The 21715-nt window shown below is 44.4% G+C and overlaps 1 protein-coding gene and 1 long non-coding RNA gene across 2 annotated transcripts in view; one reads left to right on the forward strand and one right to left on the reverse strand.

The window, feature by feature from the left end:
- Nucleotides 1-476: 476 nt before the first annotated feature.
- SEPTIN10 (septin 10) overlaps nucleotides 477-21715 on the reverse strand; it is a 53227-nt gene continuing 31988 nt past the window's right edge. Inside the window, exons 6-11 of the mRNA XM_032653118.1 lie at nucleotides 18073-18234; nucleotides 16370-16466; nucleotides 14845-15013; nucleotides 8799-8931; nucleotides 3469-3656; nucleotides 477-1665 (exon numbers count right to left, since the gene is read on the reverse strand). Of these exons, the coding sequence (XP_032509009.1) occupies nucleotides 1650-1665; nucleotides 3469-3656; nucleotides 8799-8931; nucleotides 14845-15013; nucleotides 16370-16466; nucleotides 18073-18234 (765 nt within the window). The 3' untranslated portion in view covers nucleotides 477-1649. The remainder of the gene's footprint in view (nucleotides 1666-3468; nucleotides 3657-8798; nucleotides 8932-14844; nucleotides 15014-16369; nucleotides 16467-18072; nucleotides 18235-21715) is intronic.
- LOC116764467 lies at nucleotides 3668-21368 on the forward strand. The gene is made up of 3 exons (XR_004352891.1): nucleotides 3668-4305; nucleotides 20350-20450; nucleotides 21224-21368. It is a non-coding gene; the product is annotated as an uncharacterized LOC116764467 (long non-coding RNA).

Raw genomic sequence — 21715 nt, forward strand, 5'->3', positions numbered from 1 at the left:
GTGTGGCAAGTCTTCCTCACAGCAGAGTCACTAGCAGCCCAAGGTGACGGCCCTTCTGTTCAGCTCCAGGTCTGAGGTAGGTTTCCGTGACCTTTTCAACTAGGAATTGAATAACTGTTTTAACATGCCAGCAACCACTCTGGCATTTAAAAGTAACTTTATGAAAGTTCAGGATAGCCGTTTGTACACAGCTTGATGTAACAGGCTACAAACAGCCACCACTCGCAGCACATCACGGAGCTCGCCGCGAAGCTCCTGGGCTAAGGCTCAGCGCTGCAGCGCTGACCGGGCTTGGGAGGCCAGGCTACCTGCCCTCAGGGACTCATCGACTCTCCCGCTCCCACCTTCCAGAGGCTGGGCATTACTGATCCTGAGAAGAAAGTGCAGAGCTTTTTCTGTGATGCTTGTAACTTTACTAAACCGCAGAAATGCAAAAATGGAATTTTTGAATTTAAATGCAGTTGGTCCTGATAAGCTGTGCTACAAAATGAAAGGTTTTATTTGCAACTTAACGCAAATTCATGAAAAAAATACACTGCTCAGAATCTGACATGGGCTGAGTAAAACATTCTGTTATCTGAAAAATACTGCTAATATACCTCTGTCTTAAAATAATTCAAACATATAATTAAATTCTCATAGTTCTGGTAAGATGTTTAAGATCATGGCTTGCAAAAAGTTACAGTAATTTAAATGCAGTTTAGTGAAGATGTAGATACATTTTATTTGTCAGGTGTAAATATCAGTTTCATTCAGAATATTCAAGTACAAAAAATGAAAACTTGTGACTGTTAAGAAAAAGTTAGAAGCCATTAAATCGTTCTGCAAATACTGAGGCACTGAATTCAAATATCCTTTACAGTACGAATTATCTAAATTTTTATCTTGAATATTCAGATGATGTTCATAGTAACCTTTTTAAGAAATATTTTTAATAAGATGATTCAACTTTATTATTTATTTTCCCTGGAAGACAGTTTGCAACAAGTATGTAATACAGACTCACGCAAACAGTGTGAAGACACCCAGTTCCAAAGGTACTTATCACCAGAAAAGGGCTTATTTACCTGAGTGTTTCTGCTTTCAACAAACGTGTTGTTTCATCACAACAACCCATGGACCACAACACTGAAGCACGTATTATGTAATTTGATGCAAAAGCTCAGGATCATGTTACCAATTGGATAATTGTATGAAAAATTTTAAAGTTCTATAGAACTATTGAGCTTAGAGTTTCAGGTACATAATACGTTTTAAAACATATTCCGCAAAGTTTACCTTTAGTATGTACACAAAAGATTCATCTTGGAATATGTATGCAATCAGAGCCGCAATATAAACGAGTCCTGTACTTTCAAAGGCACCGACACTCTTGTCACAGCAAAGTGACAGCAAGCACTGGGCAGCAGGAGAAATGAGCTCGGTTCATCACAAACCAACAACTTAAACTTCTAACAGTGCGTGAGTAACGTCATCCAGTCTGGCTTATGTACTGACCTCATACTTCAACTGTGGCCTTTTGCCAGATATAGAGTAAGTGATACAGCGTAAGTGATACAGCCAATAAAAACAGCAAGAAAATCAAAGCATACTTCTCACAGTTTAATAACTTTGCTTGTGATGATCTTCTGTGATCTGGAACCTTTGTTTTACATAAAACTGGAGCTGGAAAGAGAAAAAAAACCTTTTGATTGGTACAACAGAAAACTATATAGGAATAAAAATCACTTGTTTTACAAAGCTTTTACAGAAAGAGCAGATGTACATCGAGGATATGATAGGATATCTAGCCATGGGACTCTGGAAAAGAAAAGAAAAAACAAACACCAAAATTTCTTGAGGGGAAATTTTTCTGAGCTCTCAAACTATGGGCTTGGCCCTGATTTTGCAAACAACAGCCCATACCTTACTTCCGCGAGGTGATTGTAAATGGTTTTTCGCGTATGGCATAAAGTCAGGGGAGTCCAAATCTAGTAACACTGGACTAAGTTGAGATGATAAGATAAAAGACCCCTTAGCTTTATAATTCGAGGCACACTGAAAAGAAGTTATATTTATACACTTTGGTCCTATGGATCCGAGGGTTCCACATCTGAGGATTCACCTGACTGAGGATCGAAAATACAATATTTGGGAAAAAATAACAGAAAGTTCCAAAAAACAAAACTTGAATTTGCCACTTGCTGGCAACTATACCTAGCATTTCCATTCTATTTACATTGTATTAGGTGTTATAAGTAATCTGTAGATGATTTAAAGTGTACAGGAAAATGTGCATAGGTTCTTTGCGAAAATTGTGCCATTGTATATGAGGGACTTGAGCATCTGTGGATTTTGGTGTCCGCGGGGCATCCTGGAACCAGTCCCCTCCACAGATGACGAGGGTGGTTGACCTTTTGAAATTCAGTGTATTCATTTTTTCTAGGCTCTGGGGGTGGATACATCAACGGATAAAACAGAGATCCACTCCCTGGAAGAGCTTATGTGAAAAGATCATACATGAGAATTCCTTCTTCCCCAAAACCATAAAATCCAGAGGCCAATTAAATGCACCCAAAACCGTGTGGATTTACTTCTCCATAGTTCAAAAATGGAAAGCTATCATCATGGGCAATGTTATGTTCTCCCACCTTTCTGAAGGTGACCAGTCTGAAATATGATGTGGCCATAAACCTGAGGGCTGCCCTTTGGAGCACGGGAGAACCTGAGCTCCCCACGTGGAGGGGGCTGGGTGCTCAACAGAGCGAGCAAACAGGCAAAGTGATGAGGACATTTAAGTGGGAGAAATAAATGAAAAAAAGGAAGAAAAAAACCCTTGTTTTCTTAAGACTTCGGTTACGTTGTCTTTAACACATACCCCAGACCTACAAGCCTTGGGACCATCCCCCACCTGCTACCAAGGCCGCCCCGATGCACGGGGGCCCTCTCTACCTTCCTCTGCATCTTTACGTCCACCACTCGTTTCACAAGCTCTGACATCAAAGCACAGGAGTTCCAATCGATAGCCTGGTTCCCTTATTAAAATAAGAATTCTCATAAAATCATTATCAGAATTTGTTTTAAAAAAGTAAACCTAAGAATTACTTTTTTTTTAATCAACTATTATGTCTATGATTCCCCAATATACAGCCTCTGTCAGGCATGAAATGCGACATAACTAACGGGGGGAGGGGTGGTCAGCAGTTACTAGACGTGCCCTGGAGCAGCCCATGTCCCAAGGTCGCTGACCCTTACGTGTTGTAGCAGACTTTTATTTCGTTCATTCCCTTCAGACTTTCACTCAAGGGTGCACAGAGCACGGAAGACGTGCCAGGTGCCCTTCTAGCTGCTGGGGAATCAGCACAGCAAGAGGGACGAGCTCTCTGCTCTCAAGGAACTGATGCTTTAGCTGCAGGAGCAGATGGGAGTAAGGGTGAAGCGCCCTGAAGGTCGGGGCAGTGAGACAGGCGTGGGGTGGGGGGCGCTTACTTCTTGCGGTCCTTGTCCTTCCGCACGTTACCACCCGGGGTCATAAAGGGCTGGCTTTGGTATATCTCGGAGGTAGCTTTCTTCTTAGAGAAGGCGATTATTTCTTCTTCCAGAAGTCTTCTCTTCTCCTCAAGCCTCAGCTTCTCCTCTTGGTGTACTCTCTTAAGGTGCTCAAACTTGGCCTGGAGCTATGAAGTGAAGTACGGTTCCCGCTGAGGGACGTGCTGGGGCAGCCCATGCCCCGGCACCTCCCCACTGCAGCCCTGCTCACGCGGCCCGCACAGTGACATGTGGAATTGCTCTAACTTTAACTCTGAATGAGCTGCCATGCAGAAAACGCATGAACAAAACATAAAAACAGCCTCATGCACAAACCTCAGTTTTTTAAACGTTTGACCTCTTAGAGTTTTTCTTTTGCTCTACATTTTCCCCACAAAGCCTCTTCAAATAAAGTTTCAAAAATCCATTCTTAATAAAAGTGAGGGACAAATTACAAAAGCAAGTTATCAAAAAGAGGGAAAAAAGCCCTTATTTTCCAAATAAATTTACTACGTGGTAGTGAAATAGCTGTTGACTATACTGGTGAACCTGTTTGGAAAGCAAGTGTCCAATTAAATCAAGAACCTTAAAATCTGTGATGTTTTTCCCATGGTCATTCACCTTCTTGAAATCTAAACTAAATCAAAAAGTCCTGAATTTAGATTAAAGTTTTATACATAAATATACAGTTGACCCTTGAACCTTGCAGGGTTGAAGATGCCAAACCCCGCTGGTTGAAGATTCGCGTGTGTCACAGCTCCGTAAGCACAGACGCACCGGTGCAGTCCTGTGGACTCGGTGAGTGAGAAACATCCACGTATAAATGGGCCCGTGCAGCTCAAACCCAGGTGGTTCAAGGGTCAGCTGCACTGGCTGGGTTTACACCATAATTGGGAAAATATACCTGTGTCTCTAAGAGAGAGAACATTTTAAGATTCACTTATGCTAAATACACTCGGTGCAGTCATTAAAATGAGTTTTGCCAAAGTTTATAACAGTACAACATGAGAATTCCCTGGTTTGATTGTTGTTTATCTGAAAAAAGATCTAGAGACTTCAGCAGGTTCCTTACGAATCGGCTGTGGTGCCAAGAACACAAGCACAACATCTAGAATCTACATCAAAAAAATAACTTTGTTTTTGGTTCTCTGGTCTGGCCAGATAAATTTTCAATTAGTATTTTCAGTTCTGGGCAGCAACCTAACATTTGTACAAAAAGTAGGACCTGGTTTCCAGAAAGGATGGCTTAGGATCACTGAGGAAATGCATCAGAGGCTGAGGGCAGAGAGAGCAGAGAGCTATGCTGCTTCCTAATAAAAATCAGATGTTCCAGATACGGAGCGGGCTGGCGAGTGAACCGGCAACCCTGAAGGCAGAGTTTACAGGATAGGGTTGACACAGATGAAGTAAGGCCCGAAGATTCTCTTATTCCTGAGGATGTCATTTCCAGAGGGATCAGTTCCTTAGTATTTGCTTATGTAAGTGGTTCCTTATAAAGGAAGGAAGCATGCTCTTTCTAAAAAGAAACATAAATAAATCGGTGGTATGAATACACAGACTGGCAGCTCTCTGAGCGTGCGTGCACCCCGTGGATTTGGGAGGGGAGCGGGGCAGCTGGCGGGTGACGCCTGGAAAGAGAGGCCACAGGGCAGATTTACGTTATGTGAACAGAGATACATCTCTGACAGACACTTAAACGGAGGGTGCACACTTTATATCCTTAAATATCCTGAAAGGTTATGGAGTACTTCATATATCATTTATGAGGTTGACTAAAAATTCCAGGAAAACTATGAAGAGAAAAACGTCTTAGAAAGGGGTCAGGGGGAATGTGCCTTATTCACATTCTGTGGAGTTCATGGCTTTCGTCAGTGACAGTCTGCTCCACCTGCAGGAAGCGCTCGCTCACAGCTCCAATATTCACTACAAGGCCTTTACCTCAGACACGTTTTCAAGTTCTTCTGTGCTGTTGAACTACTCACGGACGCTCTGAAGCCTCTGTGGCCCATGCGGTCCGCTGCTGTCTCTTGTAAACCTGCTTCTAGGGACACTGTACATGCTGTTGCTCAGTGATCCTTTTTAAAGCATCCATTTAAGAAAGTGAATACCAGAGACAACATTCCTCTCTTGCCAGACTAGTCAGTGTCTTTGACCTCTGTACTTGGCTGGAGACCCCGGAAGTGTCACTGACGAGCACCCAGCGCTGCGGCTCAGCTGCACTGAGTGCAGACCTCGCTGCTCATCCTGGACTCCCCACGTCCAGGTTCTAGTGCAGCTGTACTTGTTTACTGAAAATTATCTAGAATACTTTCAGAAACAGGAGAGGCATAAATACTAAGTGAACAACGAACCAAGAAACAGACTTGCATATAAAATTCAGAAGTAGTAACATTTTAATGTTGGTCAAGCACTTCACCTGAGGGGTAAATATAAAGTGCACTTTTCCTTGTGGTGGGGAAGGGCTGTGCATCCAGGATGATGTTAACAGAAGATGCACAGAAGAAACCATTTAAACAGTATCCTGACATGATATCTGTCCTGAGCATCTGCCTACTCTAGTTACCTGACGTTCACTGCATTTTCAGCTAACTGTACTATACATGAAAATCGGCCCAATTCATACAAGGTGAATTGCCAAGGATATTTTAATAACAAGGCCATCTAATACAGACTTAAGTAACGTTTTGGGTTACCTGCCAGTATCTTATTGATGTAACTAGCTTTGAATGTCCCACTTTGCCCAGTAGAGACCTGGTTTACACCTACCTATTGTCCAGTGTAACTACTAAAAAGCCTCCTTTCCCTCTAAAACTGCACTTGCACTGATGGTAGATTATATGGTCCTCCTTGGTCCTTCAACTGATGGCTCTTTTTTTAAATTTTAAAAAAAATTTTTGGCTGTGTTGGGTCTTTGTGGCCTTGTGCAGGCTTTCTCCAGTTGCGGTGAGCGGGGGCTACTCTTCATTGCGGTGCACAGGCTTCTCATTGTGGTGGCTTTTCTTGTTGCGGAGCACGGGCTCTAGGCCTGCGGGCTTCAGTAGTTGTGGCTGTGGGCTCTAGAGCACGGGCTCAGTAATTGTGGCTCGCGGGTTCTAGAGTGCAGGCTCAGTAGTTGTGGCACACGGGCTTAGTCGCTCCGCGGCATGTGGGATCTTCCTGGACCAGGGCTCGAACCTGTGTCCCCTGCATTGGCAGGTGGATTCTTAACCACTGCGCCACCAGGGAAGTCCTAACTGACGGCTCTTGAGTTAATCATCACTCATGCGAGTGAAGATGACCCCCAGATGCCCTGCACCAGACCTGACTCTAACGTACCAGCCTTGCAGGATGAAACTGGTCATGAGGGAACTTACTAATATTATTGTAATATTAATGAAACAGGCCAGTAATCTGCTTCTAAACCTATGTAATTAAAAGTTTAGAACTCTTGTGACAACTTGGTTTAAACTAACTTCATTAGTTTTAATATAATGTTCTTAACACGAAACCGCTTGAATCACAAAAATAAACATCTATGAAGCACCTACTGATAAATAACACTTCTCTTTTTCTTTCAACCATTTGGTCACCCTCAATTTTCAATTTCCTTTTAAACAATATGCATTTAAGCAAAATATTCTTATGTGGGGTTTGAAAAATTAAAATTCAACTATAAACCACTTCTACATCTTCTCTCCTCACTGGAGAAACTGAGAACCATGATGTATGAGAGAGAAACTCTTACAAGAGAAGTATCTAGTAATCAAAAGAAAAATCAGCACCCTATTTCCTACTCATCACAACTCCTTCCTCAATATTTGTATTTAAAAATAACTCCAGGGACTTCCCTGGTGGTCCAGTGGTTAAAAATCTGCCTTCCAATGCAGGGAACGCGGGTTCTATCCCTGGTTGGGGAACTAAGAACCCACATGGCGTGGGGCAACTAAGCCTGCATGCCACAACTACTGAGCTTGTGTGCCACAACTAGAGAGGAGCCCATGCATGCACCGCAACGGAAGATCCTGCGTGCCGCAGCTGAGACCCGACACAGCCAATAAATAAATAAATATTTTAAAATAAATAAAAATAACTCCAAACTAGGGACTGTTTTCAAATAAGAGACTGAACAAAACAGAACACCCATATGCAATGAGACCCAAGATTGAATTCTGGTTCAAAAACAAAAAATCACCGAACAGAAAGCAACAATAAAAGACAATCTTGGGACGAGTGGGGAAATTTGATTGTGCACTGGGGATTAGGAGAGTCTGTGGCATTGCTATTCCTTTTCTTAGGTGTAGTACTGGTACTGTGGTTATGGAGGAAAATGCACCTGAGCTTCAGAGATGCATGAAAGTGCCTGTGATAAAGTGTTGTGATGTCTACAACCAGCTTTCAGACAACCAGGGAAACACACACACTAAAGACGGCAAAATGTCTATCCTAAATCTAGGTCTGGGGAGGGACACAGGTACCCCGTACTTTCACTTTCCCATTGTTTGAACTTTTTCAAAATAAAGATCAAAATTCAAATTATAAACAAGATAGATTATTTTACAAAACCACTTACTACAGGGTTTATTGAAATAGCAAGTACTATAAGGGTACTTAATAAATTTGTAGCATTAAATTACTTTACAAATAACTCTTCAGGAACTCTTACATCAGCAAGTTCATTTGTATTAACATTTCTGTCTTCTCTTAGAGATTCCTTTGTGCAGCTCATCCTTTTTGACCCTCATCTTAAATGTGGCCATTTATTTAAAAGCAGCCATTACAATAAAGTCTACAGAAAATACCTTAACTCAAGTAAAACTAAAACTGATCCTTGGAGAACCAGAAGCAAACCAAACTCACTGCGGATGGTTTTGCGCCCAGGCTGCCCAGACCACCCACCTCCAGGAAGCCTGACTTCAAACTCAAGGGCTAGTTAACAGCTCTCAGAGTCACCTACTTCAAACAACAATCCCAAGGACTCAAAACTCTCAGAAAAGGCTTTATCAAGCCACAGCTAAAACACTTCTGGCTCCTGGTTAAGGTATTTCAAACGCTTCTTAGTAACCTAGTCCTTTACAAGTCCTCGATAAACCACTTCTAATGGAAGACACCTTGTTCAAAAAGGCAAAAATTTTTGTTTCCAGCCTGTGCTTTTTTTTGGAAGTCTGCATCCAAAGAGTACGTGTTAAAATACAACAGCTACTTTTTAAGGAACAACTAGTTTTCAAAACCATCTCGGAATTCTTGAGGTAATTATCCCCAGGTTAACAGGACACCCCAAATAAGTGCACATCCCAACAAACCAGCGCACTTGCCTCTCTCTCAGCTTCTTTCAATACGGCTTCTTTCTCCTTCACACGCTGCACAAACAACTGCTTCATTTCTTCCTCCTTCCTCTGACGTTCACCATAAAATTCGTGTCTTTTGGCTTCGTAGGTCTCCTGCAGACTGAAAAATTATTTATGGTACTCTCATGTTAGCGAGATTACATCACAAACTTGCGAACACTCGGTGCGCGTCAGGCCCCGTGACCATCACAGCACACGTGGCTCCAGGGAGCGTGGATCTGTCTGCGGGTCCCTGCTTTGCCGGTGCTCCCAGAGGTGCTCATCTCACCCCAGATGGATTCCTCCTTCCGCCTCTGTTGGTTCCTCCCCTCCCCTCATTGCCACGTCCGATCACCAGGCTCTGGGGACTCAGCCTAAGACCCCGACATCACTTCAGTCCCGTCTTGTTTTGATTTCTACAGACACCGTGTTCAGCCCAACTTGATCTTTGTGCTTTTCTGCCTTTGCTACTGGAATAATCTCCCAGCTGAGCTCTAGGCTTTTAGTTCCTCTTTCTTTCATTTCGTCCTTCCTGCCACTCCTAAGATTTTTCCACCAAAAACAGACATCTCCTTATCTTTTTCCTCTGCATTAGTTATATTATCTACAGGATAGCAGCACTTCAGAAACTTCACAATCTGGCCCAACAGACCCAATCCCCCTAAGGTTTCAGCTGTACCAACCTAACCTTTGTTCCTAAGACATGCCACACGTTTCATGCTCCAGCCACTGCCCATTTCCCAGCCCTCCCTCTGCTCACTAGTCCTGTCCCTCGCTTCTCCAGTCTCCCCAGCTGGAATCCACTGTCCCTCCCAAGCACTTCCATGGCTCTTTGTTTATACCTCTTCCTGGCACTTACAGCCCACCTGCCTCTCTCTCCTAACAGCTCAGCATCTCCATAACCCAGCTATCCAGTAGAGCCCTCCAGATGTTTCGGTTTCTTCACAGATGTTCATCTAATGATAGAAACTGCAGGGAAGTAGAGCCAGTTTAACCAAGCAGGGCAGGGACTGTGCTGGAACGCCACGGCCGGTGCCTGCCTGTCTTACTTGTGGCATTTCAGAAGAACCGCAGACCTTATATCCGGCAATGCAGGGCCCTTCCATTTCAGCTCACTTGGAGAACATCCCCAAGGTTTAACAGGGAACACAGATTCACTTTCCAGCTGTGTCACAGTTAGACATTTCTATCGCTTATAAAAATATGGCGAAATAGATTTAAAATGTGATGAAATTCAGGAATTTTACTAATCTTGTAACTGGGGAAATCTTTCATGGCTACAACTGTATAAATTTAGGGAAAAACAAAGGAAGAAATGTTGCACCACAGCACTTAGAGCTGAGCATGAGAGTACGGCACTCAGCATGTGCTCCAAGGAGGGACAATCCCGCACATTGTCTTTAAGAGCAAAGTTCACAGATGTACAGAATGCCCTAGATGACCACAGAAAGGCCTCTAATCTCGAGGCATTTGACTTTTTATAAGGTTTTTTGTTTTTCTGTGTCTGTTTTGGTCTTATTTTAAAGAAGCCTCTAAAGCGATCGGGTCACCTTTGCCCACATTTCACTGGTCCTATACTGGACTGATAGCCTTTAGTGGCAAACTTAGTTTAAATAATGTATTTAAATCATGTCACATCAAAATTTTAAAAAGTTCTCACTAATTTACTTACACAAGCACTTGAGTTGTTCAGGAGGAAAATCAAGCCACCTGGCAAAGAGAAAAGACCAAACACTTGTGGAATAGCTGCTACCAGCAGGGACTGGTCTGGACTCACTAATTCCCGCAGCGCCATGAAGAACAAAGCACTAACACTGTCCTTCAGGTAAGAAGACGACGCTCGGAGAGGTAAAGTCACCTGTGCAGAGGGACAGAGTTAGCAAGTACAAAGCTGGGGCTGGAACTTGATCAGACGTGCTCCAAAGCCTGTAACCCTAACCAGCATAAATCCCGCCTACAGTGGTGCCTCAGCAAGAGGTAAAGAGGAAACACTGGTCCCGCGTGTTCTGCATCCATCACACACGCCCACTGTGACAGGTAAACTCACAGAGCCAACTGCAAGGAAAGAGACCGCACTGTCTTTCAAAAGGTGGTAATGAAACTCTGAGAGGGCCTGCAAGGAGTGGCTGTGAAACTAATACAACCACTGTTGACTGCCATGGATCTGAGAATGAAAAAGAGCTCTCCTGCTGCCGTGATATTTAATGCAGCACCCTCCCCTAGCTGCAAACATCACTGACTGAAGGCAGAGCTGAGAATGAAAGAGGAAGAGAATGCATCCTTGACCGCTCGTGCCCATCAGGAAACCGCTGCGTCCCCCTCACTCAGGACCTCCCTGAGCCCCGGGTGCAGCTCTCGCAGGCCTGAGGAGCGTCCACCACAGACCAAGTGCAGAAAGACACAAAGTTTATGACACAAAAAATTATGCCAAACACTTAAGAAACTCTAGAGTACCACACAAATCTCCCTTCCAGACTCTGAGGGCCCAGAGCACTTCAGTGATGGTGAACGAGACTGGTTTTGTTCATCTAAAATAACTTGGGGATTTGAGGTTGATAAAAAGCATGTTTCATGTAGTTTAAATAAGTAAACATCAGTTAATTAAGACTACAGGGGTACACATAATGCCGACCCCCTGGACCTCATGACAAGCATGAGATGGGTGTGGGTACACGGGGACACAAACCATGACTCAGCATAACCATTCAGGGGAAACAGGATGGAGACACTGCGGGGCTGCAGAGAGCAAGGCCGGGCCATAAAGAGCAGAGCGCGGCCTAACAGGCTCATGTAACTAACTGTTCTTATTCATAGATGCAATACTGAGGGACAGATTTTACGTGCCAACCAAATTATAGTGACTGTTGTTGTACACATCCCAAATTGAATGGGAAGATTCCTAAGAAAACAGAATACAAGTTCTTAAAACCACACTGGTGAAACCTTCCTAGACCTCAGGCTATAAAGAACTACAGGAATTTTATCAAATAATTTATTCACAAATGAGAAAGCACCAAGAGGAGAGAACATTCTGCTGCGCTTGACCCAAGGAATCCCATCTCATCAGGACTGCAGGCCTGGGCAGAGCAGAGGGCCACCAGCTCCCGGGCAGGTGGGCAGGGCCTCCCTCACACTGAGCTCGAGCCCCCGGCCTTCTTGCTTGTCCTCTGCAAGCAACCTGCAGCCACTGCTCCTGTCCACTCTGTAACCTGGCCTCCACTGAAGAGCCTCCTTTCCCAGTTTTCCATTCTTCACCTGTCCAGTGGGCAGACGCTCCCCAAACTGAGGAAATGCTAAAAAACGGCTGTTCTGAGTGCCCGCCCACCATCTCTCTCTCCTGTTGTATTATTATTCTGGTTACCTTTGGAGAGCTACTTCTTCCCACGGGATGCATTCTGGTGGGACAGGCAGTCAGGCTTTCACCCACCCAGCCAGAACACGGGCACATGTCCTAAGCTGGGCCCACTGGACATCCCCCTTCCTGGAAGGAAGGCTGGAAATGGTTTGTTCATGAATGAAGCTGGTTTTCTCCCTTCAAATCTGCAAGCCCTGGGCTTCCCTGGTGGCGCAGTGGTTGACAGTCCGCCTGCCAATGCAGGGGACGCGGGTTCGTGCCCCAGTCCGGGAAGATCCCACATGCCGCGGAGCGGCTGGGCCCGTGAGCCATGGCCGCTGAGCCTGCGCGTCTGGAGCCTGTGCTCCGCAGCAGGAGAGGCTACAGCAGTGAGAGGCCCGCGTACCGCAAAAAAAAAAAAAAAAAAAAAAATCTGCAAGCCCTGGCCTGTGCTGTCCTTTTTGACTCAGACGGCGTGTTCCTCGTTATTGTCAAAGAACGGTCAAGGGAGCAACTGGACTGTATCACACTGCTGTACTTCCACAGCAAAACCCTCTCACTTTCAACACGGCCACCTCTCCCTTCTTGAGACCCTCTTCACTTGGCTTCCGAGACACGACCCTGCTGGTTTCCTCCTTCCTCTACCCTAGGCTTCTCAACCGCTTCTGTCTGCTTCTTCTGCTGACACGCATTCAATGGACTCAAGGCTGTTTCCAAGGCACCTTTCTTTCCAAATGTACTTCTCTCTCCAGGCATCTCACCCATACGCAGTATTCAATTAACCACCTCTTAGTGCCTGTGACTCTGAAGTTCATCCCTTTGGCCCAGCCCTCTCCTCTCTCCTCTGAGCTCCAGATAAACAGCCAAAGTGCCTATGTGACACTGTCACTGGATGTTTCAGAGGAAACTCTAAGTCCCCAGGTCCCAGCTGAGCTAACGATCTCCATCCTGCCCCACAGAGCAGCCAGTGCGCCTCCAGAGACACTACCTTGTGAAGGGTACAGCTACCTGCCGAGCTGAAGAAACCACTGATCCAGGCCAGCAGAAGTCTTCTTTTGGCGTCTTCTGCTCCTTTACCTCATTACATCTGAACAGTCACTAAGTTCTTTCACTTTTATCTTCTAGATGTCTCTCAAACACACCCAGTTCTGTGCTTGCTGCTGGCACTTAGCTCCTCAGCACCTCTGCACACCCTCTGACCCCTCCCTCACACTGCAGCCAAGAGTGATCTTTTAAGTGCAAATACCGTATCGGTATCACTGCTTCAAACTTTGTGTCTTTCCCCGAGGACAAAGACCAAATCCCCACCAGGATGCCCTGCTCCTCCGACCTTCCTGCAGAGACTCAAAGGTGCCTTTCTCTCTCTGCCTTCCAGGTCTCTGCATATGTCTCCTCTGTTTTCCCCAGGTAGTAAAAGCTCAGAACAATAAGAGCACTGCGAACACTAGATGCAGTATTATTCACTGCTGACTCCAAAGTATCATCTCAGCCTTCACTTCTCCCCGAGCTCCAGATTCGTTTATGAAATAACCTACTCTAAGTCTTCACCTGAAGATTTAATAATCAACTGAAATGTAACATGTCCCAAACTTCTCAGTTACCCACCAGGAAGTGTACCCCTTCCCCCGTCTTGCTCATAACAATAAACATCACCACCGTTCACCCAGGTTCTCAGGTGGAAAACAGTAACTGGAGCCACCACCCTGGCTTCCTCTTTCCTTTACATCCATATCCAGACCATCAGAGAGTCATGTTGACGTCGCCTTCCAGTCCTATGTGGTGACCATGCTTCTCACCACCTCCGCCACTGCCACGCCAGCACAGGCCCCTGTCTGCTCGTACTTGGATGCCCACAGCAGCCTCCTGCCCGGGCCTCCTCACTCCCCCAGACCCTGATCACCACACAGGGCAAGAGCATCTTCCTCTCTGCACCCATGGTGCACACCTGGCCAGTGACCAGCAGGAAGTGTCTGCTGAAGGGCTGAGTGGGAATTTTCATTTAAATGTGATTCTTCGGCTCCATACCCGGAAACTGTGAACCTGCATTTCTGAGTCCTCCACAGGTGACTGATAACTGAGCCACCAGGCACCTGAATCCCTCTCCTCCAGCATGCAAGGCCACCCCACCCACTGTCACTCAGGATCCGCGTCTCCTTCAGGCACGTGGGGACCCCTCACCACCCACAGACTTGAAAGAGCGAGAAGTGAAGCCTCCTGGGAAACACGAAGGGAAGCCAATGCTAGACGCTTTCTCTTCAGCAGAGAAAATCATCGCTTTACCAGAGCTGGCCCGCAACTAGTGCTTCCTTTACAAGATATTTTCCTAAGTTTAGTCATTCCAAAACTTTCATCAGGATAAAAAACAACAGCTTTGTAGTTAATATGATTCATAGTCCAGGTTTTTAAAATAATAATCAATACTCTTTCACCTTCTTCACATAAATACAAAAATAAAACCAAATAATGAGAGATTTTTCCTTTGGTTACTCACTTCAGCGGATGCTGAAATCCTGGGCTTCTGCCCTGTGTCCTCCCTTCTACTCGAACTCCCTGAGTCGGGTAAGGACAAAGACCTCCGAGGGCGGCATGGAGAGCAGAGTCATTAATCGTAGCAGGTGGCGCCACCTCACGATGTGGGAGACTCTCTGTCATCCTGGGCAGACGGAGAGGCCCACCCCACCTCCCTCCCTGGCTGCTCACCTGAGCGGCTTGTTCTCTGGGCCCGTGTCTGTGAGGCCCATCTCCTCCAGTTTGCGGCGCCGGTACAGCTCGTAATGCCTCGTGTGCGTCTCGTCTCGCAGATCCTCCATGTTCGTACAAATGAGCATCTCCCGGAGCTTGACAAAGTCGCAGTGGTTTTCATTTTCCACTAGCCGGAAAACAGAAAACAGCAACACCGATTTTTAATCCTGACATATAATTAGTATTTGTTGAATGGACGAGTAAATGAAAACACATTTGAAATAACCCAAACAGCGAAATAATCAGTCTGATTAATAGCTATGGTTGTTTCATACAAGTAACCAAGGAAGCAATTCTTGTATTACACACACCGAATTATAGGCGATACTGATTAACAGAGGTTTGCTTAAATTTAGTAGCCAAGGATAAACAGGAAATAGGAAAGAAATATATTCTATTCTGTACCATATGCTCCAATCATTTCACTAGTATTTTGTTAGCAGTTTATAAACTATCCTCAGGACATTTCACATACCGCCTGAAAAGAGTATGTAATATTTTTTCACTAAAACTTCAAGGTGGTAAATTCTGCACACTCGAGAACACCACCTGTGCCTGCTGTAAACATCAAATTCTTGTCACACAATGCCACATTTGTGATTCTGCGTCACATGTGTTACTGTGATCAATAGTTTTAAGTACAATTATTGCCTTTATATTTTCTGTACATTAAAAATGTTAAGTTTTGTCAATATTTTCCACTAATTACAAAATTTGTCAACTTAAAAAAAGCACTGGGGCTTCCCTCGTGGCACAGTGGTTGAGAGTCCGCCTGCCGATGCAGGGGACAGAGGTTCGTGCCCCGGTCCGGGAAGATCCCACATGCTGCGGAGAGGCTGTGCCCGTGAGCCATGGCCGCTGAGCCTGCGTGTCCGGAGCCTGTGCTCCGCAATGGGAGAGGCCACAACAGTGAGAGGCCCGCGTACCGCCCCCCCCCCCCCCCCACACACACACAAAAAAAAGCAGCACTGGGAAACCAGTACCAGCAGGGGTAATCCATTCCCCATTAGTTGGCATCATGAATGAATGAGCCAGTCAAGTGCTAATTACTTACTCATTGTAGAGTTAGACAAATGCTAAAAATTATTACTTGGCTGACTGGTTTGTTTGGGAAATAGTTGGCAATACTTTGATGAGTAAAAATATATAAATTTACAAAGTGGTTTATTGTGTCACAGAATTATCTAGTACTTAGTTTACGTACTATGTTTAAACAATACTATTTACACTCAAATTTTGTTCAAAGTACCCGACCAGTGCCTCCCGCCTTCTGAAGGTCCTGGTGCACCTGGGCAGGTAACATGATCTAAGACAGGAAGTAGGGAGGCTGTGCCTTGCGCCTCTGCAGACGTGGCTAAAACAGAACAGAGCCAACCCTTCTGACAGCCAATCATAACCCCAAATCAGCATCACCTCCTAGAACGCATTAAATTCAACTTCCAGGCTGTCAGGCAGCGCACATATCCTCGTTTATCTCCTTTACCTTGTACGATGCCCCAAGGGTACTGGCGAGCTTTAACCATCTTATTTCCAACTTTCACCTCATCCATACTTCCTACCACAGCAAACGGCAAGTGTCCCTGGAAAGAAGCCAGGACATCAATCACATCTCATACCAGTAAAAACAGAGAAGAGAAAACCTACTAAATAACGAATGTGTTAAAGCCAAATGATCTGCTGTGCCTCAGCTTTTAAAATGTGCCCTGTGAATATGTGTTCACAGCTGTTCACGTGTATGCCAACTGTTCTACAGAGTCATCTTCAGGCCCTAGAGAGAGAATTATTTACTGAGCATGCCCCACACGTATTCCTATTTTGCTGCAAGAATACAAAAACAGAATTCTAGCACAGGTATCATTTCCCTCATTATTATCTTGGTCCTAAAAGACAAAGATAACGTTGAGGAAATCACACACACACACCCCCCATATAACCAAAGTGTGTATATATATATATATATATAGTGTATATCTACATATATAACACTAATATAAAATAATATTTAAGTCCCAAACTAATGCTGAATACAAATGTTATAGAAATTTAGAGGAGGGAGAGGTCTCTTTGGGCAGGAAGACACAACCCAAACTGGAGACGGATCAAGCAGAATAGGAAGAACTAGCATAGTAAGGAGAAGATTTTGAACAAAGATACAATAGCTGGATTTAATAGCAGTGAGTAGACCGTCCTGTCTGAAGCTGAGGATTAATGTAGGGGAAAAGTCTAATGTAAACAGTATCATGTTTAATATTTAATAATTGACAATATTTAGTCTCTTAATTGCACCCCTCTGAAAACTTATTCCAGGTGGGCACAGAAAACAAATTAGATATAAAGACAATTTAACACACAGAAATTAATATCACTTCCCTTTACATTAGTCAGCTTTCTATATATTTAAGTATCTTAATATGAACAAAGTATGAAAAAATCAGAAAAAAGGGAAGAAATGGAACAACAGGTACTGAATGTCACTGTGTCAGGCAGTGAACAAAGCTGTATCCTCACAACAACCCTTAAGACAGGTATTATTAACCCAATTTCATAGATAAGTTAACAGTCTCAGGGAGGTTAATAATTCCCACAAGAACACATGGTAAAGTCTGACTCCAAAACCCGTGATCCGTCAAAATATAACCAATTATTTAAGAAATCTGGTAGCCTCAAGTAACACAAAGAACTTAGTCATCCTCAATCACATTAAGTTATGTATAATTAAAATATACTAAATATATTCTATATTTATTTAAAAATTATGTGAATATTTCATATGTACCTGTGACCCTGTAAGGGAGAATGAGCTTCAGTACCAGATTAGAAAGCTCTCCTTAAAGATTTTAAGATCCTAAAGCTTTCTGAGGGAGGCCGTAATGTCTTCTCATGTTATTAAAGAAAGGACAGAAATGAATCTTTCTAAGGCAATTAAATATGGTTCCACAAAAGATGAATCCCGGTCTCACAGATGTATCACTTCATTTAGGTGAAAGTAGGGAGGAAAGAAAAATGCTCAAAAATATATTCTCATTATACTTTTCCAACTCTAGAAAATAAAAAATTTCCCTATACTGGACTCTTTCAAAATTCACCTTGTTTTGGAAGACAGAAGTGAAAATACATTAGTAGCAGTGTTACTTATAAATCTCTTTTATCATATGTAAAACAAATAATATTCAGTTAAGAGCTTACATTCATTGAAGCATTGACTTTAGCAATAGTTTCATCATCTGTTGGGAACTGGTATATCTGAACACCATTGCTGACCAATTCACTCATAAGCTTGATCTTAAACTTCTGTAATTCAGTTTTAGAAATTGCATCTGCTTTGGCAATCACTGGTATAATGTTCACCTATTAAGAATAAAGAGAAACAAAATCTCATGATTGAGGATTTATTTTTTAATCCTGAAGCTTTTGCATTCAAAACCACTCAGTCCCTGACAAATTTCCTTGACCTAGATCAGAGGACAGGCAAACTACAGTCCACTCACTGCCTGTTTACATAAATAAAGAGTTACTGGAACACAGCTAGGCCCCTTCATTACACATTACGTATTTCCTATGGCCACTTTCATTCTATAATAGCAGAAGTGAGTAGTTGTATCAGAGGCCCACGACCTGCGAAGCCTGAAGTATTTACTACCTGGCCCTTCACAGGAAAAGCTTGCCAACTCCTGACGTAGAATCATTGGCTTCATTTTTACCAGATAATCCTACAAATGCTGGCCTTACAATAACTGCTTTTAAAAAGCAGAGCTCTGGCACTTCCCTGGTGACAACAGTGGTTAAGAATCCGCCTGCCAATGCAGAGGACACGGGTTCAAGCCCTGGTCTGGGAAGATCCCACATGCCGCAGAGCAACTAAGCCCGTGCACCACAACTACTGAGCCTGCGCTCTAGAGCCCACGAGCCACAATTACTGAGCCCACGTGCCACAACTACTGGAGAACTCGGGCCTAGAGCCCGTGCCCCACAAAAAGAGAAGCCACCGCAATGAGAAGCCCGCGCACCGCAACGAAGAGTAGCCCCCGCTCACCACAACTAGAGAAAGCCCACGCGCAGCAACGAAGACCCAACGCAGCCATCCACCCATCCATCCATCCATCCATCCATACATAAATAAATAAAGCACAGCTCTTATAAAGTTCATCTTTCATCTGAATTCAGGTTTAGAAATCTCACATTTTCTTCTCTCAGTCTCTGACAATTCCATCATACACAAAATAAATAAAATGTAAGCCGTGAGCTGAAATCCACTGCATAATTCATTAAGAATTTTTTATTTCTTAATACTCTAAGCACTAAGTAATCAGGGTGACTGATCTCAGCAGACCTACAGAACAGGCCAAGGGCCTCCTTCTGCCTCTCATTTAAGCAGGTCCCTTTTCCCAATGACTTCATCTGACTTGCACCCCATTGTCAGACTCTTACCGAGATGTTGAAAGAAGGAGATTTTACGAATACCAACTAAAAACGTTCATGACTCAAAGGAATAACTTTCTCAGCATTATTTTTTTTTAATTATTTTATTTTATTTTTGGCTGCGTTGGGTCTTCATTGTTGCACGCTGACTTTCTCTAGTTGCGCCGAGCGGGGGCTGCTCTTTGTTGCAGTGCACGGGCTTCTCATTGCGGTGGCTTCTCTTGTTGCAGAGCACAGGCTCTAGGCACATGGGTTTCAGTAGTTGTGGCACATGGGCTCAGCAGCTGTGGCTCGCGGGGCTCTAGAACGCAGGCTCCGTAGTTGTGGTGTATGGGCTTTGTTGCTCCGTGGCATGTGGGATCTTCCCATATCAGGGATCGAACCCGTGTCCCCTGCACTGGCAGGCGGATTCTTAACCACTGTGCCACCAGGGAAGTCCCCCTTTCTCAGCATTATTTAGAAGTCCTATCACTGGCCTGAGAGGAAGAGATGTGGGGTCCTGAAGACCAACTGACCTGCGACGCTAGTTCTGTATGATTAACGTCCCCACCAAAGAGTGATATCTCCACAAATTCAGGGGTTTATAGGTCTTTTGGGTTATTAGTTCGTTTTTAGTGAAAGACTTCAGGCTGGGTAGTCATGTGTGCCAAGAGAGTGAGCTATCAATGTAATTTTCAGAATGAAAGTGAAAACTAAATATCATAATTCCTTTTCTATTCTTAAATGTATTTTTCTTCTCCAATTTCACACTGATTTACTGTGTACATTTGGATTTATTGGTCTTAAATACGTTCCAAAGGAGGTAAAGGTTTTTCCAACTATCCATGAAATAAACTTTTCAGCAATTGTGGGTAAACAGCTTTGAAGATAAATTAGTCAAAAGTATATAAAAATTTGATGCCAAGTTCTTGATTTTGGTATCATATAATACTGATACATAGATATTCAATAAATTATGCCAAGTTAGTAACTTCTAATTGATTCCACTGTTAATAGCAGAAGCAGGCCAGTGTACATACATGACGTTAAGCTTTTTGATTGTAGTGTATGCGCCTGAAACTGACCTTTGCTGAGGCATCTATTTCAAAGACATCCATTCGAATAGACCCACTGCAGCTGCGGACATAGCTACTGGCTACCATCAGGTAAGGAACCGGGCAGCCCTGCCTGGAGGACCCCCTTTCAGAAACCCTAGATGGCCGAGCCTGGAGCGACCTGCCTCTCCCTTGCCAGCCCCAATTTGCACGCTAGTGCTTTAAAGTCACCACCAAAGGGGGAACCTGTGAAACCCCAGATGCCTCACCCTCAGACCCTGATAGAGGCTGAGCCCAGGTTCACAACCCCTCCCTCCCTCCCTCCCCCCCACTCCCACCCCACCGTGTGGCCTTGAGTGTGCCGTGTGCCCTCAGGACCCGTAGGGACAACCCTTGCTCCTCGGAGTCCCCTGAGGCTTGTTGCTGATGTGCATCCTGGGACCCTAAGAACCAAGAGGGCTGGCCCAGCCACGACAGTGGCCCTGGCGGAGGGGGACGTGGCACCCCCCGCACAGCAGGTAACTCTCCACGTGGAGGGAGCCGTGGAGCCTTGTAGTAAGAACAAGACACACTGTCGATTTAGTCCACCCTCACACCTGCCTTCGAGGGAGATACTCTCCTGGTTCTGGTTTGAGAGGCAGGGAGACGGACGCTCGGAGGGTAGAAACCCGCCAGGAACAAGGGGCGATTAGGTGGCAGAGCGAGTACTGCAGGCACCTCTGCCGCCACCAGACAAGCGCAGCCTGAGACAGAGCTGTGCACTCTTGCGTTTATGTCCCTTGAATAAGATGGGTTTCCTGTATCAGGCTCAACTATGAAAACAACCGGCTAAATGGTCAGAACATCCGATCAGGTGAACAGACTCTCACATCATCTTCCTCCAGGCCCGTCACAGCCTGGGGATTGTGGTACTGGTCAGAAGCCAGCCCATCTCTGCACCGACGCTGCACCCGCTGGCCCGCGTGCCTTCCACACCGACTTCCGTACAGAAAGCAGCAGTGGCCAGATGTCCTTGCTTTCCCAGTCCTAGCTCACGAAATGCTCAGCCAGGTAACGGAGCTGCATCCCTCACACCATCAGAGGTCACAGGAGAACCCTGGAGACTTTTTTAGTATAAGACAGTAGTCTTTAACTATCTTTTAAAGAAATAAAAAAAATCTGAAGTGAGTTAATTTGTAGATACTATATTTTACAGCTCCCTGAATTTATACATAGCTCATTGGCTCAGAAATTCAAAAATAGGTTTTCTGGATACAGTTGAAATAAAAATGTAATTTACTGTAATATGTGGTGAGACTTTAGACCTTGATCTTCATCAGTGAGCTGCTTCTCACTTAATATGTCATACAGTAAAGTTAGTGTCAAATAAATTCTAT

Source organism: Phocoena sinus, chromosome 13, assembly GCF_008692025.1.
Source record: "Phocoena sinus isolate mPhoSin1 chromosome 13, mPhoSin1.pri, whole genome shotgun sequence".
NCBI classification, from domain to species: domain Eukaryota; kingdom Metazoa; phylum Chordata; class Mammalia; order Artiodactyla; family Phocoenidae; genus Phocoena; species Phocoena sinus.